We start from the raw sequence: 18,362 nt of genomic DNA on the forward strand, positions 1-18,362 counted from the left end.
AATGCTGCCACCACAGTCCTGGATGATCCAGGTTTGCTGCCATCCATCATCTGCTGTCCCCTGGAGTGGTCTGAGCCCTGGAATGGCTGAGCCCTCCCTCCTCCTCCTCCTCCTCCTCCTCCTCCTCCCTGCCCCAGTGGGGACTCTCCAGAGGATTTTGGGGGGCAGGACTGGCACCCAGAGCACCTTCTTGGTGAGGTGATGGGTGTGAGCAGTGGGCAGAGCTCAGCAGCATCCAGCTGCTTTCCCAACAAGGGAGTTAAAACTCAGGGATTTTTCCTCCCCCACCCAAGTTTGAGTGTGTCTGGAGCAATACTGTGAGTAATCAGTGATTTTAATAAAAAGATCGGATTTTCTCCTGACATCGTTGGGGATGAAGGAGGATTTGGGATACCTCAGCTATATTAAGGCATTATTACAATTGATTTGCAGACACAAAAGGGAAATGAGTCATTATTGATTTGATATCTCAGCACACACTGGCCTCCTGGGGGATGCTGTGGCTGGGCCTCTGCAAGGTGCAGATTTTGATATTATTTGTCTGATGTGCTTCTTCATTCCTAATTCCTTTGTGTTAGGGGTGAAGAAAGATGTGGGATGAGTTCCTCAGTCATGTCCAGCCTTGGGCTGGACTTTCAGGCTCTGCTCCATCCAGGGAACCGATGGGGCTTTGCTTCTGCAGGACCCCTCATGGTTCCTCAGGCCCATCCCTGGGGTGCCCCTGTTCCCTGGGGTGTCTCTGCACAGCCCAGCAGAGATCCCCTGGCTCCACAGCGAGCACAGGAATGTCCTGCTCAGCATCCCTGGCCATGGGCAGGTTTTACCTTACATGAATGCAGCATCTCTCCCACTTTTGTGCCCAGGTGCCTGACCTGACCCACAGGCTTGGTGAGGCTCATGCTGCTTATAGCTCCTTTTTGGGGGGCAATATTTCCAATTTTAGTGAATTTATTTTATAATTTACTATAAATTATAAAATATTATAAATATAAATTATAATAATATTATAATAATATAATTATTCTATTATTAATTATATAATGATTGTATTATAAATTAGAAAATATCAGTGCCCATTCCTGAGGTGTTCTGCTGTGAGTTCCCTGTTCCAGCAGTAAAACAGCTCCTCACAAGGGCCTGGTTAATGCATTAAGCTCAGTGAATAAACTGCAGCACTCAGGGCTGGCATTTGGAGCTTGGGAAAAGCAGCAATTGGTGCATATAGAAATGTAAACATCTTTATAGGAAATTGTAATAATTTAGTTTTAATCTAATCTAATCTAAAGGTGACTTGAGACACAAAGTCTTTCCCTGGAGGCAGATGAAAGCTGTGAGGGCCTGAGAGCAGAGCTTGGGTTCCCAGAGGAAGGGCAGCAGGGGTGGGAATGGTGCTATGTGCTGAGAAATCCCCACTCCGATCCCTCTCTGTCCTGCCTGTTTCACACAGGGTTCCCAGGTTTTAGGGCAGCAGCTGGGCCTTGTTCCTACAGCCCTGGACCTTCCAGGGCTCAGAGCTGGGGCAGGACTGGCCTGGGGCTGCCTCGGTGGCACTGCCTGTCCCCAGCCTGTCCCCAGCCTGTCCCCAGCCTGTCCCCAGCCTGTGCCCCTGCCACAGCAGCCAAATGCCCGATCCACGGCTCTGGGCACAGATTTGTTAATTAAAGCCAGGCTTTTTAATCCTTCTGTCCACAGCCTGGATCTTCCAAGTAGGACTTAATGAGGCCTGGATAAATAAGTCTCTTGGACCTTTTCCTGCCAGCCAGCTTAGGGTGGGCACAGGGACAGGCCCGTGGTGGCTCTGAGGTGGCTCTGAGGTGGCTCTGAGGAGCAGCAGCCCCGTGCCAAGGCACTGCAGGGCACCCGGGCTGGGCTGTGCCAGGGGGGGCACACATGGAGCTGGGATCTGCTCCTGCCCCAGCTGCTCCCCCAGCCCAGCTCTGACACCAGTGGCCTCTCCTGGGGGTGGCTCTGCCATCGTGTCAGGGGCTGAGGGGCTGCTGGGGCTGGCAGGGGAGCAGAGATGTCCCCAAGCCCTGGGGGATGTCCAGGTGTGCCCAGGGAAGGAATCTCCTGCAGGAACACTTGTCACCAGGAATGATTTGATCTGCAGCAGGAGCAGACCCTTTCCCATCAGTGATGAACTTGGAGCTGCTGGAGAGAGTCCAGGAGAGCCCATGGAGATGCCCCAGGGCTGGAGCCCCTCTGCTCTGGAGCCAGGCTGGGAGAGCTGGGGGTGCTCACCTGGAGAGGAGAAGGCTCCAGGGACACCTCAGAGCCCCTTGCAGGGCCTAAAGGGGCTCCAGGAGAGCTGGAGAGGGACTGGGGACAAGGGAAGGAGGGACAGGACACAGGGAATGGCTCCCACTGCCAGAGGGCAGGGATGGATGGGATATTGGGAATTAGGAATTGTTCCCTGTGAGGGTGGGCAGGCCCTGGCACAGGGTGCCCAGAGCAGCTGGGGCTGCCCCTGGATCCCTGGCAGTGCCCAAGGCCAGGCTGGGCAGGGCTGGGAGCAGCCTGGGACAGTGGGAGGTGTCCCTGCCATGGCAGGGGTGGCACTGGATGGGCTTTGAGGTCCCTTCAACCCAAACCATTCTGTGATTCTGTGAATTTAAGGTTGGGGCTGCGCCCCTCAGGCATGGCCTGTGCCAGCTCTGGTTCTCCTGCCTTTGTGCCATGGGCTGTGCTCTTCCTGCAGGCATCAAGGTCATTGGTGGCATCAAGGAGCCCACTGGAGAAGAATATGGAGTTTATGTCAAGAGGATCCTTCCAGGGGGTGTTGCTTATGCCGATGGTGAGTGGAACACAGGGCAGTGCTATGAGGTCTGAAACCAGCCCAGACTGAGGGCATTTATTCCACATATTTGTTTCATCTCTTATTAGATATTTTGAGTGCTTGCTTTGAGATTTTCCAGTGGTTGGGGGTATTTTTTTAGAGTGGCAGTTGTTCTAACATCTGACAGCAGCCTTGGACTGGCTCGTCAGCATTTGTTCTATTGCTTTGTGTGTGTAGAGCATGACCCATCTCTGCCACACAAGAACTTTCCTGTCCTTTCCCACCTCCCTGTGGCCCCAAAATGACCAGAGATCCTTTTGCAAACTCAGCTCTGCTCTGGGTCACTGATTTCATTCTGAATATGTTCAACTAAGTAGGTATTAGGGGTCTGCAGAGCTCACCTTTTACAACTTCAGCCAAAAAGATCTTTTTTTTCCCCAGCTGTTACATCATTTTTCCATCCAATAAAGGAAAATAAATCCAGAACAGGTGGAAGTGCCTCTCATGGTTTTCTACCTGACCTCGAACTGAACCACTTGACCTCAAAGTGAATTAAGCAAAAGCTTTATTGCAGTTTTCAGCATTTACTTTTGCAACTTCCTAGAGCAGAGGAAGTGCTGGGACCTTGGCACGGGCTGTTCTGGGAGGTTGCAGAAATTCATTTATGGACATCTGGAAAAACAGGTCAGACAAGCATCTCAGGAACAGCCCATGCATTTTTCATCCTGTCTCTGAGCACAGGGGGAATGCCCAGCCTCTCCCAGTCCCTTCAAGCTGTATTTTCCACAGTTTCTATCCATTAGTTTTCTTTTCTAGGGCGCCTGCAGCCAGGGGACCAGATCCTGGAGGTCAATGGAGAGTCCCTAATTGGGGTTACAAGTGAGAGGTACCATGTCCAAATGGAAATTTCCCATTCCTGTTGCTTTTGTGGGATTCTGTGAAGTGGCTTAGGCTGTGGGTTGCATGGAGGGGACACCAGGGCATCATTCTGTGTGCTGCTCCCAAGAGCCAACTTGGAAATGATCAGACGGGAATATTCAATATAAAAACAGACCAGAGAGACCAAATTGTATCTGAGATGCTCAGACATCTCCCCAAAAAGCTGGGTTTGAAACAGCTCCTGGCACCTCCACTCCATCTGCTGCAGCTTCCCAGCACATCCTGCAGCTCCCAGCACAGGAGATCAGCTGGTGCCTGAGCCTGACAGTGCAGCTCCAGTTCCTCCTGGAGCCACGATCCAGCCCCTGAGCTCCCCACCAGGAGAATCATTCCCAGCTCCAGAGGAGCACCAGCACTGTGGGGCTCTCCTTCCCCATGGAACACGGTGCTGTCCTATTGCCTGCCCTGCATTCCTGCACCAGGTGCTGAGGCTGGATGGGAGCAGCACGAGGAGCTGGTCCTGCTGCCAAAGCCCCAGAGCAGCTGGGCTTGGTGCTGTCCATGAGAACATCTCTGTGGCTGTGGGAGGCTGTGCCTGGCTCCCAGCAGCTGCCCTGCCTGCCAGGGGTACTTTTATTTTAACCCAGAAAATGGCTGTCCCTGGGATGGAAGCTTCCCCAGGCTGGGAATTACAGAATCCTGGAATGGTGTGGGTTGGAAGGGATGTTCCAGAGCACCTCATCCCAGCCCCTGCCATGGGCTCTGCAGGGGGATTTGCTCACCACCACTGGTGTCTGCTGGGCTTTGCTATCAGGGATTTCTCACTTCCTGCAGAAGTGGGAAGCCAGGATATGGCTGGGCTGCCCTCACCCTCGCTGCCAGGGCAGGGAACAGAGCATCCAGCCAAAGCTTGGCTGCTGGCAGGGTTTGCCCAGGTCAGGGCTCTGTGCCCGCTGTGGGGTGAGCAGAGTGGGGCCAGGGGAGCACTGCTGGGAGCTGGGACTGACCTGTCATGGTCCTTGTGTTCCAGGGCCGTGGACATCCTGAGGACAGCATCAGCCACCAGCCACATGCGGCTCCTGATCGCCCGCGATGACGACGCCAGGTCAGGGGACACTGGGAAGGGACCTGGTGGCATTCCTGGGCACCACACCTGGAGAGCCTTGGGGGAAATGGGGCTCAAAGCCCACAGGGAGGGCAGAGGTGGCCAGGGGTCTCTGGTCACTGTGCACTGGTGGGAATTCAGTGGAGCTGGAATGGAAGGAGGCAAAGCTTCCCCTGGTGGCTCCCAGCTCCAGCCCTGCCTGGGGGGGTCTGTGGGACGCTCCAGCACTGAGCAGATTTCCACAGGTGCTTCCCCAGGGAGGACCAGGGCTGCTCCAGTCGTGGCTGTAGGGTGGCACAGCTCCCTCAGCTCTGCTGTGGGGTGTTTCAGCACAGAGCTCTGGATGCAGATGTGCAGGCACAGCAGGATCTTCCCTTTCCTTCCTGGGAACATGGGGAAGGATTTTTCTGCTCTCCACTTTTTTTTTTCCACTTAGTTTTGTGTTTTATTGATGCCCTGCTATCTTTTAGGTCTGTCCTTGAGCATGGGTGAGCAACTGGCATGTATCAAACACATTGAGTTAAGGTCTTCCTTTCCCAGAGGTTTCCTCCTTCTCAGGGAGGATGAGGAGTTTCTCCCTAAACCTGTCCCCTTGTTGCTCCCTGGAAAACCTTGCTCTCTCTGGAGAGACTCAGAGGGTTTGGAAGGAGAAGGAAAGAGTTCAGTCTTGTCTTGACTGGGTTTAAGCTGTGTGGGACAATGATGAGAGGGGGCAGAGCTGTGGGAACCCAGGTATGGATTAGTGGAGTCTTTGCTGATATCCCACAGGAGATCTGGCACACTGTGCTGGCACATCCTCTCCCTTGACAGGAGCAGGGGAAGCTGAGGTGCTGCAGGAAGCAGAGGAATGAGGTGGGATGTGGCAGGGTGGCTGTGGGCAGGCTGTGCTCTGCCCGTGGCTGCCTCAGGTCAGAGTCCCTGCTGAGCACACCCAGGTCCCGTTAGTGTGGAGATGATGGATGATTAATGATGGATGCATTCCTTATCCATCAGCTGCTGTGCAGCCTTCCTGCCTTGGCAGAGCAGTGAGAGTGCTCTAATGACAGGCATGAGACTAATTCTGACACAGCAATACACTGCTGGAAGAATTATTTGCTATTAATGACGGGCTGCTTTTAGCCACCCTCTTCCAGGGGAAATGGCATCTCCTGTTATTACATCAAGTGCAAGTCCTTCAGCAGCTCTGAGGAAGTGCTGGGTGAGGCAAGTAGGTCAGCAGGGATCCTCTGCTCCAAGCGGGGATGCTCAGGATGCAGCTGTGGATCACAGCAGTCCCTTGGCAGGGCAGAGTGCCAGTGAGCATCTCGCACTCTCCCAGCAGCAGGGACGGATCCCACAGCTCCATCCCTGTGTCCAGCAGCAGCACGACTTGCTCTGAAACGCTTGATTTCTCAGCCACAGCCCCCAGTTCAGGTTTTCTGCCTCCACCGCGCTCTGTTCCCAGCTGTTCTGCAGCTCCCAACATCCCGAATTGCAGCAGATGTTTCCTGAAGCGCTCCTGGAGCAGGCGTGGCTCCGGCTCCCCCCGAGCCCTGCGGGGAGCTGGGGCAGGCCGGCAGGGCAATGGAACTTTAAGCGATTTATTTGGCCTCCGTTCACTGTTGGTTATCTGTTAAATCTGCAAAAGGTTAGCCAGAGGGAGAGGGGAGAAGTAATCAGTTTATTTATTCCTTTTTCCAAAAGATTTGCAGAGATTTCACTTACATAATCATCTCGCAAACTGTTTAATACACGAATACATATCTCCAGGATTAAGGGCTGTGGGAACATGGGGAAGGATTTTTCTGCTCTCCACTTTTTTTTTTCCCACTTAGTTCTGTCTTTTATTGATGCCCTGCTATCTTTTAAGTCAGTCCTTGAGCAGGGTGAGCAGCCAGCCTGGTGGGAAGGGGCCATCAGCTCTGGGGGTGATGCCTGGGGAGGTGCCATGCTATGAGCTGAGGGCAGCCTCCCACTTCCCCCTGCCCAGCAAAGCACCCCATGAGACCTGAATGCTGAGGAGGACATGGGGCAGAGCAAATTCAGTTTATTTTCAGATCCTTCCTCACCCAGAGCGCTCAAAGCATTCTGGAGGAGGGAACATCAGGGCTCTGGGTTTGGATCCAACCCTCCTGCCAATTTTCCCAATGACTCAGCTGAGTAGCATTTTGTTGTGGTTGCCCTCGGGTGAATTTGAGTCATAAACGCTATTATTTGTCTCTGGAGTTAATTATAGGCCCAAATTACCTGTGCTTTTCATGGCACTCAGTCTCTGGCATGTATCAGATGCATGTTTTGGGCCTGTCGCATCAGCTGGGCTGCAGAGAGCAGCAGTAACGCCAGGACTTGAAGCAGAGGATTCAGATTTGGAGCTGGACTCACCAGGTTTAGGTGATGCTTAAATCTGATTTTGGTCTGTGCTCACCTTCAGCTAATGAGGATAATTTTATTGCATAGTCATAATTATTGTTTATTCATTCTCAGCCTGAAAGTCACAATAGTTCCTTGTTTCTCTGCCTGGCACAGATATGGGCCTGGTCTGTCAGGTTTATCACTGGGAGGAGCCAGTTTGTGCTGCACCTCTGGGTCCTGGCAGGATCAAATACTGAATTCATTGTGTCTCCACACGAGATGCATCCCCAGCATGGCAGGAACAGGGGCTGTTGGGTTAGCAGGGCTCACACAGGCAGCAGGAAGGAAAGGCTGCTCCTCTGTGAGTGCCCTGCAGTACGGAGCAGGATCAGACTCACAGCATCTCTGAGGGTGGAAAAGATCTTCGAGTCCAACCTCTGACTGATCTCCCAGCCTGCAGTGCCATGTCCAGCTGTTCCTTGGACACCTCCAGGGCTGGGGACATCCCCACTGCTCTGGGCAGCCCCTTCCAAGGCCTGATCACCTTTTCCATGGAGAAATTCCTCCTGGTGTCCAACCTGACCCCCCCATGGCACAGCTTGGGGCCATTTCCCCTTGTCCTGTCCCTGTTCCCTGGAGCAGAGCCCAACCACCCCGGCTGTCCCCTCCTGTCAGGAGCTGTGCAGAGCCACAAGGGCCCTCCTGAGCCTCCTTTTCTCCAGGCTCAGCCCCTTCCCAGCTCCCTCAGCCCCTCCTGGTGCTCCAGCCCCTTCCCAGCTCTGTTCCCTCCCCTGGACCCCTCCAGCCCCTCCATGTCTGCCTTGTGAGGGGCCCAGAACTGCCCCCAGGCCCAGGTACAGGGGCAGAATCAGCTCCCAGGTCATTGTGCCCACCCTGTCTCTCCCGGCAGAGGGGCTGTGGCAGGAGCTGGTGTCTGGCCTGGTGTAGATGCAGGACAGTCCCTCCTGCCCTGCCAGCCCTGCCTGTGACAGTGAGAGCTCAGCCCATGGCCCTGTTGTTCTGAGCATTCAGTGCTGAGCTGGCAGGGAGGGCTGGGGCTGACTCCAGCAAGCCTGGGTGTGCCAGGGACAAAGGCTGGGCCTTGGGAAAAGCAGGCAGCCTTTCCCAGAGCACTGAGCTGCACCTGTGCCTGGCACTGCTTCCATCCCACCCGCAGAGAGGGGAGGCATTGAATGGGTTGGGTTGGAGGGGGTCTCAAATCTCATCCCATCCCACCCCTGCCATGGCAGGGACACCTCCCACTGTCCCAGGCTGCCCCAAGCCCTGCCCAGCCTGGCCTTGGGCACTGCCAGGGATCCAGGGGCAGCCCCAGCTGCTCTGGGCACCCTGTGCCAGGGCCTGCCCACCCTCCCAGGGAACAATTCCTAATTCACAATATCCCATCCAGCCCTGTCCTCTGGCACTGGGAGCCATTCCCTGTGTCCTGTCTCTCCTTCCCTTGTCCCCAGTCCCTCTCCAGCTCTCCTGGAGCCCCTTCAGGCCCTGCAAGGGGCTCTGAGGTGTCCCTGGAGCCTTCTCCTCTCCAGGTGAGCACCCCCAGCTCTCCCAGCCTGGCTCCAGAGGGGCTCCAGCCCTTGGGCTCCCCTGGACTCTCTCCAGCAGCTCCAGGTCCTGCTGCTGTTGGCCCAGGGCTGGGGCAGCTCTGCAGGTGGGGTCTCACCTGAGGGGGCAGAGGGGGCAGAATCCCCCCCACTGCTGCCCCAGGGGGCTCAGCCCAGCCCAGGGGGGTTTCTGGGTGCTCACAGCCAGGGCAGGTCCAGCTGTCACCCACCAACAGCCCAAATCTTTCTCCCAGAGCTGCTTTTGGTTCCTTCTCTGCCCTGCCTGGACTGAGCCTTGGAATTGCCCTGACCCAGGCCCTTGGCCTTGTTGTGCTTTATGAGTTTTGCACAGGTTGTGCTTTATGAGTTTTGCTTTATGAGTTTTGCATGGTTCCCCCTCTTCAGGCTGTCCAGGTCCCTCTGGATGCCCCATCCCTCCCCTCCAGGGTGTGACCTCCCCACAGAGCTGGGTGTCAGCTCCAGGCTGGCTGGGGGTGCCCTAATTCCAGTGGAGCCGTGTGAGAAAATCTGCCTTTGTGATGCTTTTGGAGTGCTCTGGGTTCATGGCTCCCACTCACCTGCAGGTTTGTTTTTTTTGAGACAAACCAGTAATTTCTGATGTCACAGGCTCCACTTTCTCTCCCAGCTGTGGTGCAGAGCTGAGGTTTCCAGACGCTGTGTAACCTTTGATGTAGGATTCTCCCTTTGTTCTTCCAGGAACAAAAGGGCAGGACAAAGAGGCATTATGAGATAAAATAACAATTTTCTGCGGGGAGATTGACCCCCTGCTGCTCAATCTGTAGCAAAGTCATCCTGGAGCTGGCTGCTGCTGGCAGACCCCCCATCCCACCCTGGGGCTGCCTGAAGGCTCTCCAGGGCCAAGCTCTATTGCAAGCATCCTCCAGACCTCAAATGTTTGCATCCTAATGAAAAAAAACTGGAGAAGGGCTTGTTAAAATGAACTTTCCACCTCATACAACGCCACGGTTGTTGTTTTTTAATCAAGCTGGGCATTTTAGTCCTGCAGGCACCTGACAATTCACAATGTTTTAGTAAGGGTCAAATTTTAAATATTAAAGACATCTTCTGAAGCTTCTTGGTGTCTGAAAGCACAAAGCAAGGCCTGCTGGCATTCCTTCAGTGTGCTCGTTCATTAATCTGCAATGTTTGGGCATTGTCTGCCCCATCCAGCTCCTCCAAACACAGCACTGAGCACAAAATTAATTCCCACGAGACTGGCACCAGAAAGTGCTTTACTTTCTGCTGGGATAAATGTGTGCCTCAAGTTAGTCATGTGTTTGTGTCCCTGGTGGAACTGGGGCTGGCAGGAGTGACCAACAAAGCAGGAGCTGGGATGGTGGCATTTGGTCACATTGTCCCTGGGCTGGACCCAGTCTCACAGCTCATTCAGGCTCCTGAGAAAATAATGATAAACCTCCTTTGTGGACGAATTTCAGGACACAAAATAAACAACAACAAGGAGTGCTGAGCCCATGCATGTGCTCACTTTATGACAGAGTTTGGCAGCACGGGTTGGTGACGGGGTTTGCAGGGTCACAGAGCTGCTGCACCAGTTGCATTTGCATTGACTAAGAGTATTTCAGCCATTGTTTGGCATTTATAACCTCCTCTGTGCTCTGCTGGATTATTATCTGAGGAAAATAGAACAATAGATGACCACAGAAATACCCAGCCCAAAACAAAACCTAAGTGCTGGTGGCTTGGTAACCACTGGGAATAATATGTGAGATTGCAGCGTGTTGGACCTGCCCCTGCAGGGGTCAGGGAGGGGTAAGGCCATGGCTGTGTGAGCTGCCAGTGAAACTGGTGTGAATCAGCTACAGAGGCTTTACTGGGAAACTGGAATAATTCTGCTGAGATCCACCCAAGGCTCAGCTCAGGGATCAGCAAAGCAGGGGCTGACTTGTCTTTCTGCTTTCCTAGTGCTTGTGGAATCATTTAGGCTGGAAAACCCTCTGAGACCCTCGAGTCCAACCCTTAACCTAGCACTGCCAAGGCCACCATTAAACCATGTCCTCAAGTGTCACATCCACATGGTTTTTGAACGCTTCTAGTGATTCCACCACTTCCCTGAGCAGCCTGTTCTGTTCCAGTGTCTGACATCCTTTCAGTGGAGAAATTTTCCTAATAATTTACATATTTTGGTGCCTTACATTATGAAACTGCCTTCTCCTCATGGACATTAAGTGCAGGTCACACAGGGCTGGCCCCACACAGCTGTCCCTTGATGGGCCACCAAAAATGCCTGCCACTGTCTGAGGGGTAGATCCAATAAGGAATTCCAGTGCTTGGAGAATGGCTTTGATCATCCTCTTGTCCCCCCTACTGTTTTATCACCACCATGACTGGGAGGTCACAGCATCTTCTGGGTGTCCTGGTGGCATCTTGGCTGTTCCTGGGAAGTTTGTGCCAAGAGGTGAAAGCCAAAAGAGCTCTGTGGGACATGGGGTTTCTGAACAAAGTCCTGGTCCTTTTTTAAGGTCATGGGTTTGGTTGATAAAGACAATAGTATGGATGCAAATATTGGGATTCACCAAGGCATGTCACTGAGCATTGTGTGACACTTGGGTTTTAAATTAGCATTAAATGGAATGAATAAGGCATAAATTTGATGGCAATATTTGATAAGGCATGCGCTGGTCTTTGAAGTTTGTTAATGAGCTGGTTGTGACTGGGAAGATGTAAATTACTGAGAGCATTTCCAGCAGGAACCTGAGGAGCTGATGATTCATTCATCATTTAATATTGTTGACTCTAATCTAGCCAATAACACCCAACATCTGTCCTGGTGAGGAACGCAGATGACGCAGCGTCTGCGAGTGTGTCACAGCAGTCTCCTTGCTCAGGGAACTTTGCTGTGGCTGGGTTCCTACAGGTTCACCTCTTGAGCTTGTCTGACTGTCAAGCCTGAGAGGGAGCCACTCATAACCAGGCTTTTCCTGGGGCTATGGCATCAGGAAGGCTCCTTCCCATGGGGATTCCCTCCTGCCTTCAAAGACGACATCTAATGGTGTTACTGTGGCCACTGAAACAACATTTTCAGGGTCTGTCCCACTGCCTGGATGCTTATTAACTGGCATGTGTAAGAAATTAGTCATCCTTGAGGATCTCTCTGCCAAAAGGTCGGATCCTTCAGTTGGGGTTGGGTTATGAAGGGAGAGAACAGCCCCCATTGCAGAGGGACAGCATGAGAGCAGCGCGGCAGGGCTGGATCAGAAAGCTGCCAAACATGAGCATGAGGAAGATGTGATTCCTTTCCAGGCCTCCTCATCTGAAAGGATGTGAAGGGTTCACAGCAACTCAAAGAAAGGTTACAAAAATGAGGCAGGAGCTGGTAAATGTAGTGGATGATGGTAGTTCTTAAGTTCCAAAACACAAAAAAAGGTCATGAGGAAAATCACCTGTTGTGTACAGGGAGTTCCAGCTCATCAAGGGCTCCACACATGGTGGTCAAACTCAACCTGGAACAAAGTGTCTGGTGCCTGGGCATGGAGATCACTTTCCAGGGGATTTTGGGGATGAGATTGCATGCAGGTCTTTGTTGAGCTGTCATGCTCCAAGGGTATAGCTTGTGATGTTCGTGGAGAAGATCATCATGGATGGGTTGGGAGAGTGGGCTGATGTTTCTGCAGGTGCCCTGAAAGCCATCTCCCTCTTTACTCCAGCAAGACCTACAGGATCTGATTTCTGTCCAGGAAAAGAGGAGGTAAAACAGAGAATAACCTGTTTTTAACTGTCCTAGAAGGAGTCACAAATAGGCCAAGAATTTCTGGGTTATGTTTGCAGTTACAGCTCCTTCTGGCAGGGTTTAATTTGTGTGGTGTGTTAGCAAAACTTTTGAGCCTTATAGTTGGGGTGAAAACATTCCCAGGAGGATCCATGAGGAGGGGTGCAAGGCAGGATGCAAGGCAGGGCTACAGTGTTCATCTGCCCTCTCTCAGGAATGACAGTTCTCAGCACAGAGCCTGTCCACAGAATCATAGGATCATAAAGATTGGAAAAGACCTTTAAGGATATGTCCCTTCCCAGCTCCTCTTGTCCTGAACACACTCCAGGGCAGGGAAGGAGCACTCTGGAGCTCCAGCCCATCACAGGAGAGCTGCACTGCCATGAGATTGATTATAGACCTGAAGCCTTGCACAAGCTCTTGAAAGCAGGGTGTTCCCCTTGTGCAGGAGGAAGCTTTGTCTGCTCCCACAGCTGGAGAGCACCAGCCCTGCAGCCTTGGTACCCAGTCCCTGCCATCAGGGGCTCTCTTGCCATATAATCATGTGGGGGGAGTTCTGAGCAGCAGCTGACTGCACCATGGTTTTGTTTGCAGGAGAGAGTTCTCTGAGCTGCTGGAGAAGTTTGGCTCCCAGAGCAACACGGGCTCAGCGCGGAGCTCGCCGGTCCTGCACGGTGGCAGTGAGTAGCTCAGCAGAGAACTGAAAGCCCCTCTCTCTGCAGAGAGAGTTTCCTTTATCCCAGTGTCATTCTGAATGAGCTGTGGTTCCATTTGAGCAGGTGTTGGGGTGGAGGTTTGAAGAAAGCTTGTCCTTATTGCAGACCCTTGGTACGTGCCAAGAGCGTGGCCAATGCTGCCACGGGGTGATCAAGGGAGGCTTGAATTGGGGTCATAACCACTCCCCTGATCCCCAGATTCTGCCTGCCTCATGTGCTGGGCAGGTGACTCCATCAGTAAATGCAGCTGTACATTTTTGCTCTGAATTTCAAAGTGTTTCAGAAATAATTCATTTAAAGATCATTATTTTTCGTTTGCTAATGGGAAATGTTTAATGAGATGCAACAAGGCTGACCTAGCAAGGTGCCAGCACAAAAAGCCATGTGTACCAGGGAAGAAAGCTTTCCCTGCAGCTTGGCATCCCACCAGACAGCTACTGGCCCTTCCCCTATGGCAGAGGTGTGTAGAGTTGGCAGTCCCACGTTGGAAGTGTGTAGGGGGATAGAACATAAAGTAAATAAAAGTAGTAACATAAGTAAAAAAAGCTAGTATAGAAAGTAATCTACTCCCTAAAGAGTTGCAGCGCTGAGCCAATTATTAAGGATTAGGAACAGGCCTGATGTTTACAGGCCACACCTGTAGCCAATAAGAAGTGTGTTATAAAAGAGTGGATTGGTTGGTTAAGGGGAACTGGAGTCAGTTGGCTGCTGTGAGGGCAAGGAAGAGTCAGTGCCTAGAGGAGCTGCCTACAAGAAACATCAAGGAGGTATGAAACTCTAGCAATATGGCACCCTTGCAATGTAATGACAGTAGAACTCTTGCACTATAATGACAACAGAACTGTGCCAAAGAGGCTGAATGTTTCCTCTCCTTAGCCCTATCCTGGTGTCTTTAACCACCATGTGGCTTTCCCCAAGAATCCAGGAGGGCAGCATCATCTCTCAGCAGCAGAGCAGGGGGGAGGGTGATGCTGGAGTGTCTGTGTGCCCTGCACTGACTGTACCTTTGGTGTTCAGGTCGGTACCTGGAGAGCACCTCCTCGGGCTCGTCGTCGCGCTCGCAGAGCCCGCTGCTGCTGAGCCCTGCCAACTCCCACGGCCCCTTCCTGGGGAGCCTGGCGCACGCTCCTCACGCACAGTACGTACAGGGCACCACCAAATGCCAGAGGGATACACCCACTAAAGAATTCCGGTGCTTGTTGAGTAGTTTTGTTCATCCTCATGACCTCTCTACTCTTCTATCACCGCAATGGTTCAGAGGCCACAGCATCTTCTGGATGTGGTGGTGGCATCTTGGCTGTTCCTGGGAAGTTTGTTCCAATGGGGGTGAAAAGGTTCCCAGTTGAGACAATCAATATGTCTGCACCATGCAGCAGCTCCTCTTCTGTGGGAGTACCAGTTGTCAGTTTTTCTGAGTCTGGACTGAAGGCACTTGAGACAGGAATTCAAGTGTTTATTATTTCTTATCAGTAAAACAGTCTCAATACTGTGAGTTTGGCAGTTTTTCATTAGAAGGCACAAAATGGCCAACAATCTCTTGCTACAAGGTCTTTTAAGACTAAACTATCCAATTAAGAACTGACACCTGGATCATTTCCCCTTTTAACCCAATAACTGATTCCTAAGAGCCCCCAATGGGGACTTTTCTGTCCAATTACAAAATGCCACCCAAACCCATGGAGAAGGAGGAAGAAGAAGGATGAAGAGGAAACCCAGGATGACACCCTGTGCCCTCCATCTTGCTTCCATCTACAACAGACTAAAAATCCCAAAACCTCAATTTCTCACCAAATGATACACCTACACTACTCTCTATAATAATTTTACACTTTTGTTGGTTTTTAGTTTATCTTGACTTCTAGGAAACTTTCTCCATGAATGAGGGCCAAAGTCAGTGCTCCCCTGGGGGTCAGAGCACCCCAGAGCAGACAGAGAAATATTCCCTGTGGTGCTCTGGGTTTCCACACTCTTCCTCCCCTCTGAATCCCAGGGAGAGGCCATGGTTTACAGCCAGCTGAGAGGGCCCTGCACATCACCTTGTAAACCACGATCAGACTGTTCCTGCAAGGCTGGTGCTGCTTTCAGGAGGTGCTTTTGGAGCTTGTCTCCTATTGCCCTGCTCCTGGCACTTTGACCCCATGCTCAAGAGCACCAGCACCGCTGCATGCAAACTTCCCTCGTGCCCTTTGCTTTGGGGTCATCAGCCTGCAGTCACCTCATCCTTTGGTGGCCAGAGCATCTCCCAGAGTGTGTTTCCATGTGGCCATCTGCCCTGGCACATTCTGCAGGGTCAGGGCTTGGGACAGGCTGAGCTGGTTTTTCTGCAGTCTCGTCTCCAGGGCCCTTCTCCAGAGGGACAGCTTGGAGGCTGTTCACAGTCATGGAATGGGGACCATTTGTCCCCAGGGCTCACAGCTCCCCTCCTTTGCCTGCACAAACAAGCCAAGGCACTGGTAAAGAGAATCAGCCCTCACTGCAGAACCAGTAAATCCTCTTGCTAAATACCAGCTTATTAGGGATTTGCAGAGGACAAATATTTGGCACCAGAGGTTTAAGCTGCTTGCATGGAGTGAGAGACCCACACAGAGGAGACACCAGATCATCTACTTGGCAGCTGCTTTGTTCAAGCCATCCTCACTGTGCTGTTAATTCCCTCCAGGCTGAGGTGTAGAATCCAGAATGGGTTGGGTGGGATGGAACCTCAGAGATCATCTCATTCCAACCCCTCAACCATGGGCAGGAAAAGGGGCATTTAGGCTAAAGGAGTCTGTCTTGGTGACCTCCTTGCCATGCTGTGCCATGTTCTGCTTGTTTCCATGCAGCTGCCAGGCCCCAGAGGTCCTCCCCTGGAATCACAGACCACTGGTTTCACCTGAGCATTGGTGGTCAGCTGTGAGATTTGGGTCATGGGTCTGTTCATGCATGTGGCTGCCGCCCCTTCTGCTCACCACAGGTTGTCCCCAGGCTGTGACTTCTCACTGTGGCATCACCTGAGGTCCTGCCCCTCCACTGAGCAATGGGAGCTGGATACAATGCAGTCTCACCACAGTCAGTGTCTGAGATTCTGGGTTGAACAGAGCATTTTAATGCTGATTTCATGACATCATTTCCCTAAGATTGTTCACCTTACAGCAATGTTTTTTCATAAGACTATGGCCCATGCACCCCTTCCCCTGGGGTGTGTGAGCCCCAGGGATGGCATTGCTTGGGAAGCCGTGCTGGTGTCACTGTGGGGCATGGGATGCTCAGCTGCTGTTGTGTCTGAAGTTGTAACACGAGGAGCCAGTGCAGACTCTTTGGGCAGGGGCTGCTGTGGAAATAAACTGAAAAGTGAAATGCCAGCTACACCCACCTGTTGCACCCATCCCATTTGGAGGAAAAGGTTTGTTGATTCTCATGCACCACCAAATCCTTCCCCAACCCCCCCTGTTGCAGTCTGCCCATGGGAGCTCAGTGAAATCTCTGCTCCCACAACTCTGCCTCTGCCAGACCTCCCTGCTGGCACGGAGCCACTGCTGTGGCCAGGCCTTGGTGGCCTGTTGAGTCCTGTCCAGCAGCTCTTGGAGGGAAGGGTTCAGCCTGTTTGGTGCTCCTTTCCATCTTCAACTGGGCAAGCCACCTGCCACAGCAGCAGCTCACAGTGTGGTGGGTGTTGCTGTAAAGGATGCCCATTTCTTAGGGCATCTTGCATGATTTTAGGTCCAAATCCTGGTTAAGACACACCCAGCTGTGTGTCCCAAGCTTCACTTTGAAGTTTCCTAAGAACTGCTTGATAGCTGGTCCATCTGTATGTTGCTGTCTGGTGATTTAGTTGGATTCAAGCAACAACCATGTTGATCATTTGTGTGCTTTTGGGTATAAAACCAGGAATGCCAAATATATTCTGGTTAAATCTTTAGTTTCTTCTCTAAACAAGTATTCCCCTATTGGGGATTAGGAAAAGCAGTCACTTTAACAACACTGAACAATGTCTGCCAAAGAACAGGAGGCCTCACTTCCCCTTTCCAACAGCGGGTGGAAGAAAGGATGCAAATAAAAGGCTGGGAGAAGGTAGAAGGATCACACATGAAAATAAATCCAGGCAGTTTGTTCAGTGATATGAGAAGATAACCCAGACCACCTTGAGTCACCTGCAGACTTCTCTCCCTTGCAGCTACTCCATTGACTCAGGAATCCAGAGCATTTCTGTAGCAAACTCCTCTGGCTTGGGGCTGACAATCAGTGGTGGATCCAACAGGCCTGACGGGCCCATGATCTATGTCCAAGAGCTTTTGCCAGATGGGGACTGTTACAAGGTAAGTCGGTGCGGAGACCCTCAGGAGCTCTGCCATGGGCACATTTCCTAGAGGCTGTGGCTGTTCTGAAGCAGCTTTTCTAGGAGCAGATGGATAATTGCATGGACTAATGAGGATTTGTGTTGCAGGAGAAGGCTTTGGGCAGAGATGTCCCTTCTCAATGCTGTGTCTCTCTCCCTGTTTGTTTAGGATGGTCGGCTCCGACCTGGAGACCAACTCATTGCTATCAACAGAGATTCTCTGGTGGGCAGCACACATGAGGAGGCCAGAAAAATAATTGAAAAAGCCAAATTCAGGTAGGCATAGAAAGTATTTCCTGTCATCATCAGGTGCTGCTGAGTCTTAGGCAGAGCACTTCATACCAAGGTTTGGCTTCACGGACACTATTAGCCTTAAATGATTCTTTAAGGTGGTCACATCAGGAATTCTTGAAGGCATGGATCATCCTGAAGTGTAATCCAGACCTTCCCAGACTTCTGGGCCTCATGAGTATCTCCTGCCCAGCAGAGCTTTGAAACAGAACTGAAGTTAAAAAAGGGGGAAAAAGGAGACTCAGCAGAGACCTTATGGATCTGTACAAGAGGGTGGAGCAAGGTGGGGATGGGGCTTTTTTCCCAATTAACAAGGGTCAGGACAAGAGGAAACAGCCTCAAGTAGTGCCAGGGGATGTTTAGATTGGATATTAGGAAAAACTTCTTCATGGAAAGGGTTGTAAAGCCCTTGGCACAGGCTGCCCAGGGCAGTGGTGGAATCACCTAGAAGCGTTCAAAAGCCATGGAGATGTGGCACTGGGGACAGGGGTCAGTGGTGGCCTTAGCAGTACCCAGGAAATGGTGAAACTCAATGATCTGAGGGGTCTTTCCCAACTTTAACCATTCCATGATTCAGTGGAATGCAGCTGGTGGAGATCCAGCTGCACTGGTGCAGGCTGCTCAGGCTTAGGTCAGGTT

General features: G+C 52.0%; 1 protein-coding gene across 2 annotated transcripts in view; it reads left to right on the forward strand.

Moving 5' to 3' along the window:
- LOC129127389 (syntaxin-binding protein 4-like) overlaps nucleotides 1-18,362 on the forward strand; it is a 40,853-nt gene that overhangs the window by 5,472 nt on the left and 17,019 nt on the right. For both annotated transcript variants that reach the window (XM_077186863.1, XM_077186862.1), the window contains exons 3-9: nucleotides 2,699-2,794; nucleotides 3,593-3,662; nucleotides 4,686-4,760; nucleotides 12,996-13,081; nucleotides 14,135-14,255; nucleotides 17,271-17,412; nucleotides 17,602-17,708. In XM_077186863.1, coding sequence (XP_077042978.1) covers nucleotides 2,699-2,794; nucleotides 3,593-3,662; nucleotides 4,686-4,760; nucleotides 12,996-13,081; nucleotides 14,135-14,255; nucleotides 17,271-17,412; nucleotides 17,602-17,708 — 697 coding nt within the window. The remainder of the gene's footprint in view (nucleotides 1-2,698; nucleotides 2,795-3,592; nucleotides 3,663-4,685; nucleotides 4,761-12,995; nucleotides 13,082-14,134; nucleotides 14,256-17,270; nucleotides 17,413-17,601; nucleotides 17,709-18,362) is intronic.

Source organism: Agelaius phoeniceus, chromosome 16 (assembly GCF_051311805.1).
Source record: "Agelaius phoeniceus isolate bAgePho1 chromosome 16, bAgePho1.hap1, whole genome shotgun sequence".
In the NCBI taxonomy this organism is placed as follows: domain Eukaryota; kingdom Metazoa; phylum Chordata; class Aves; order Passeriformes; family Icteridae; genus Agelaius; species Agelaius phoeniceus.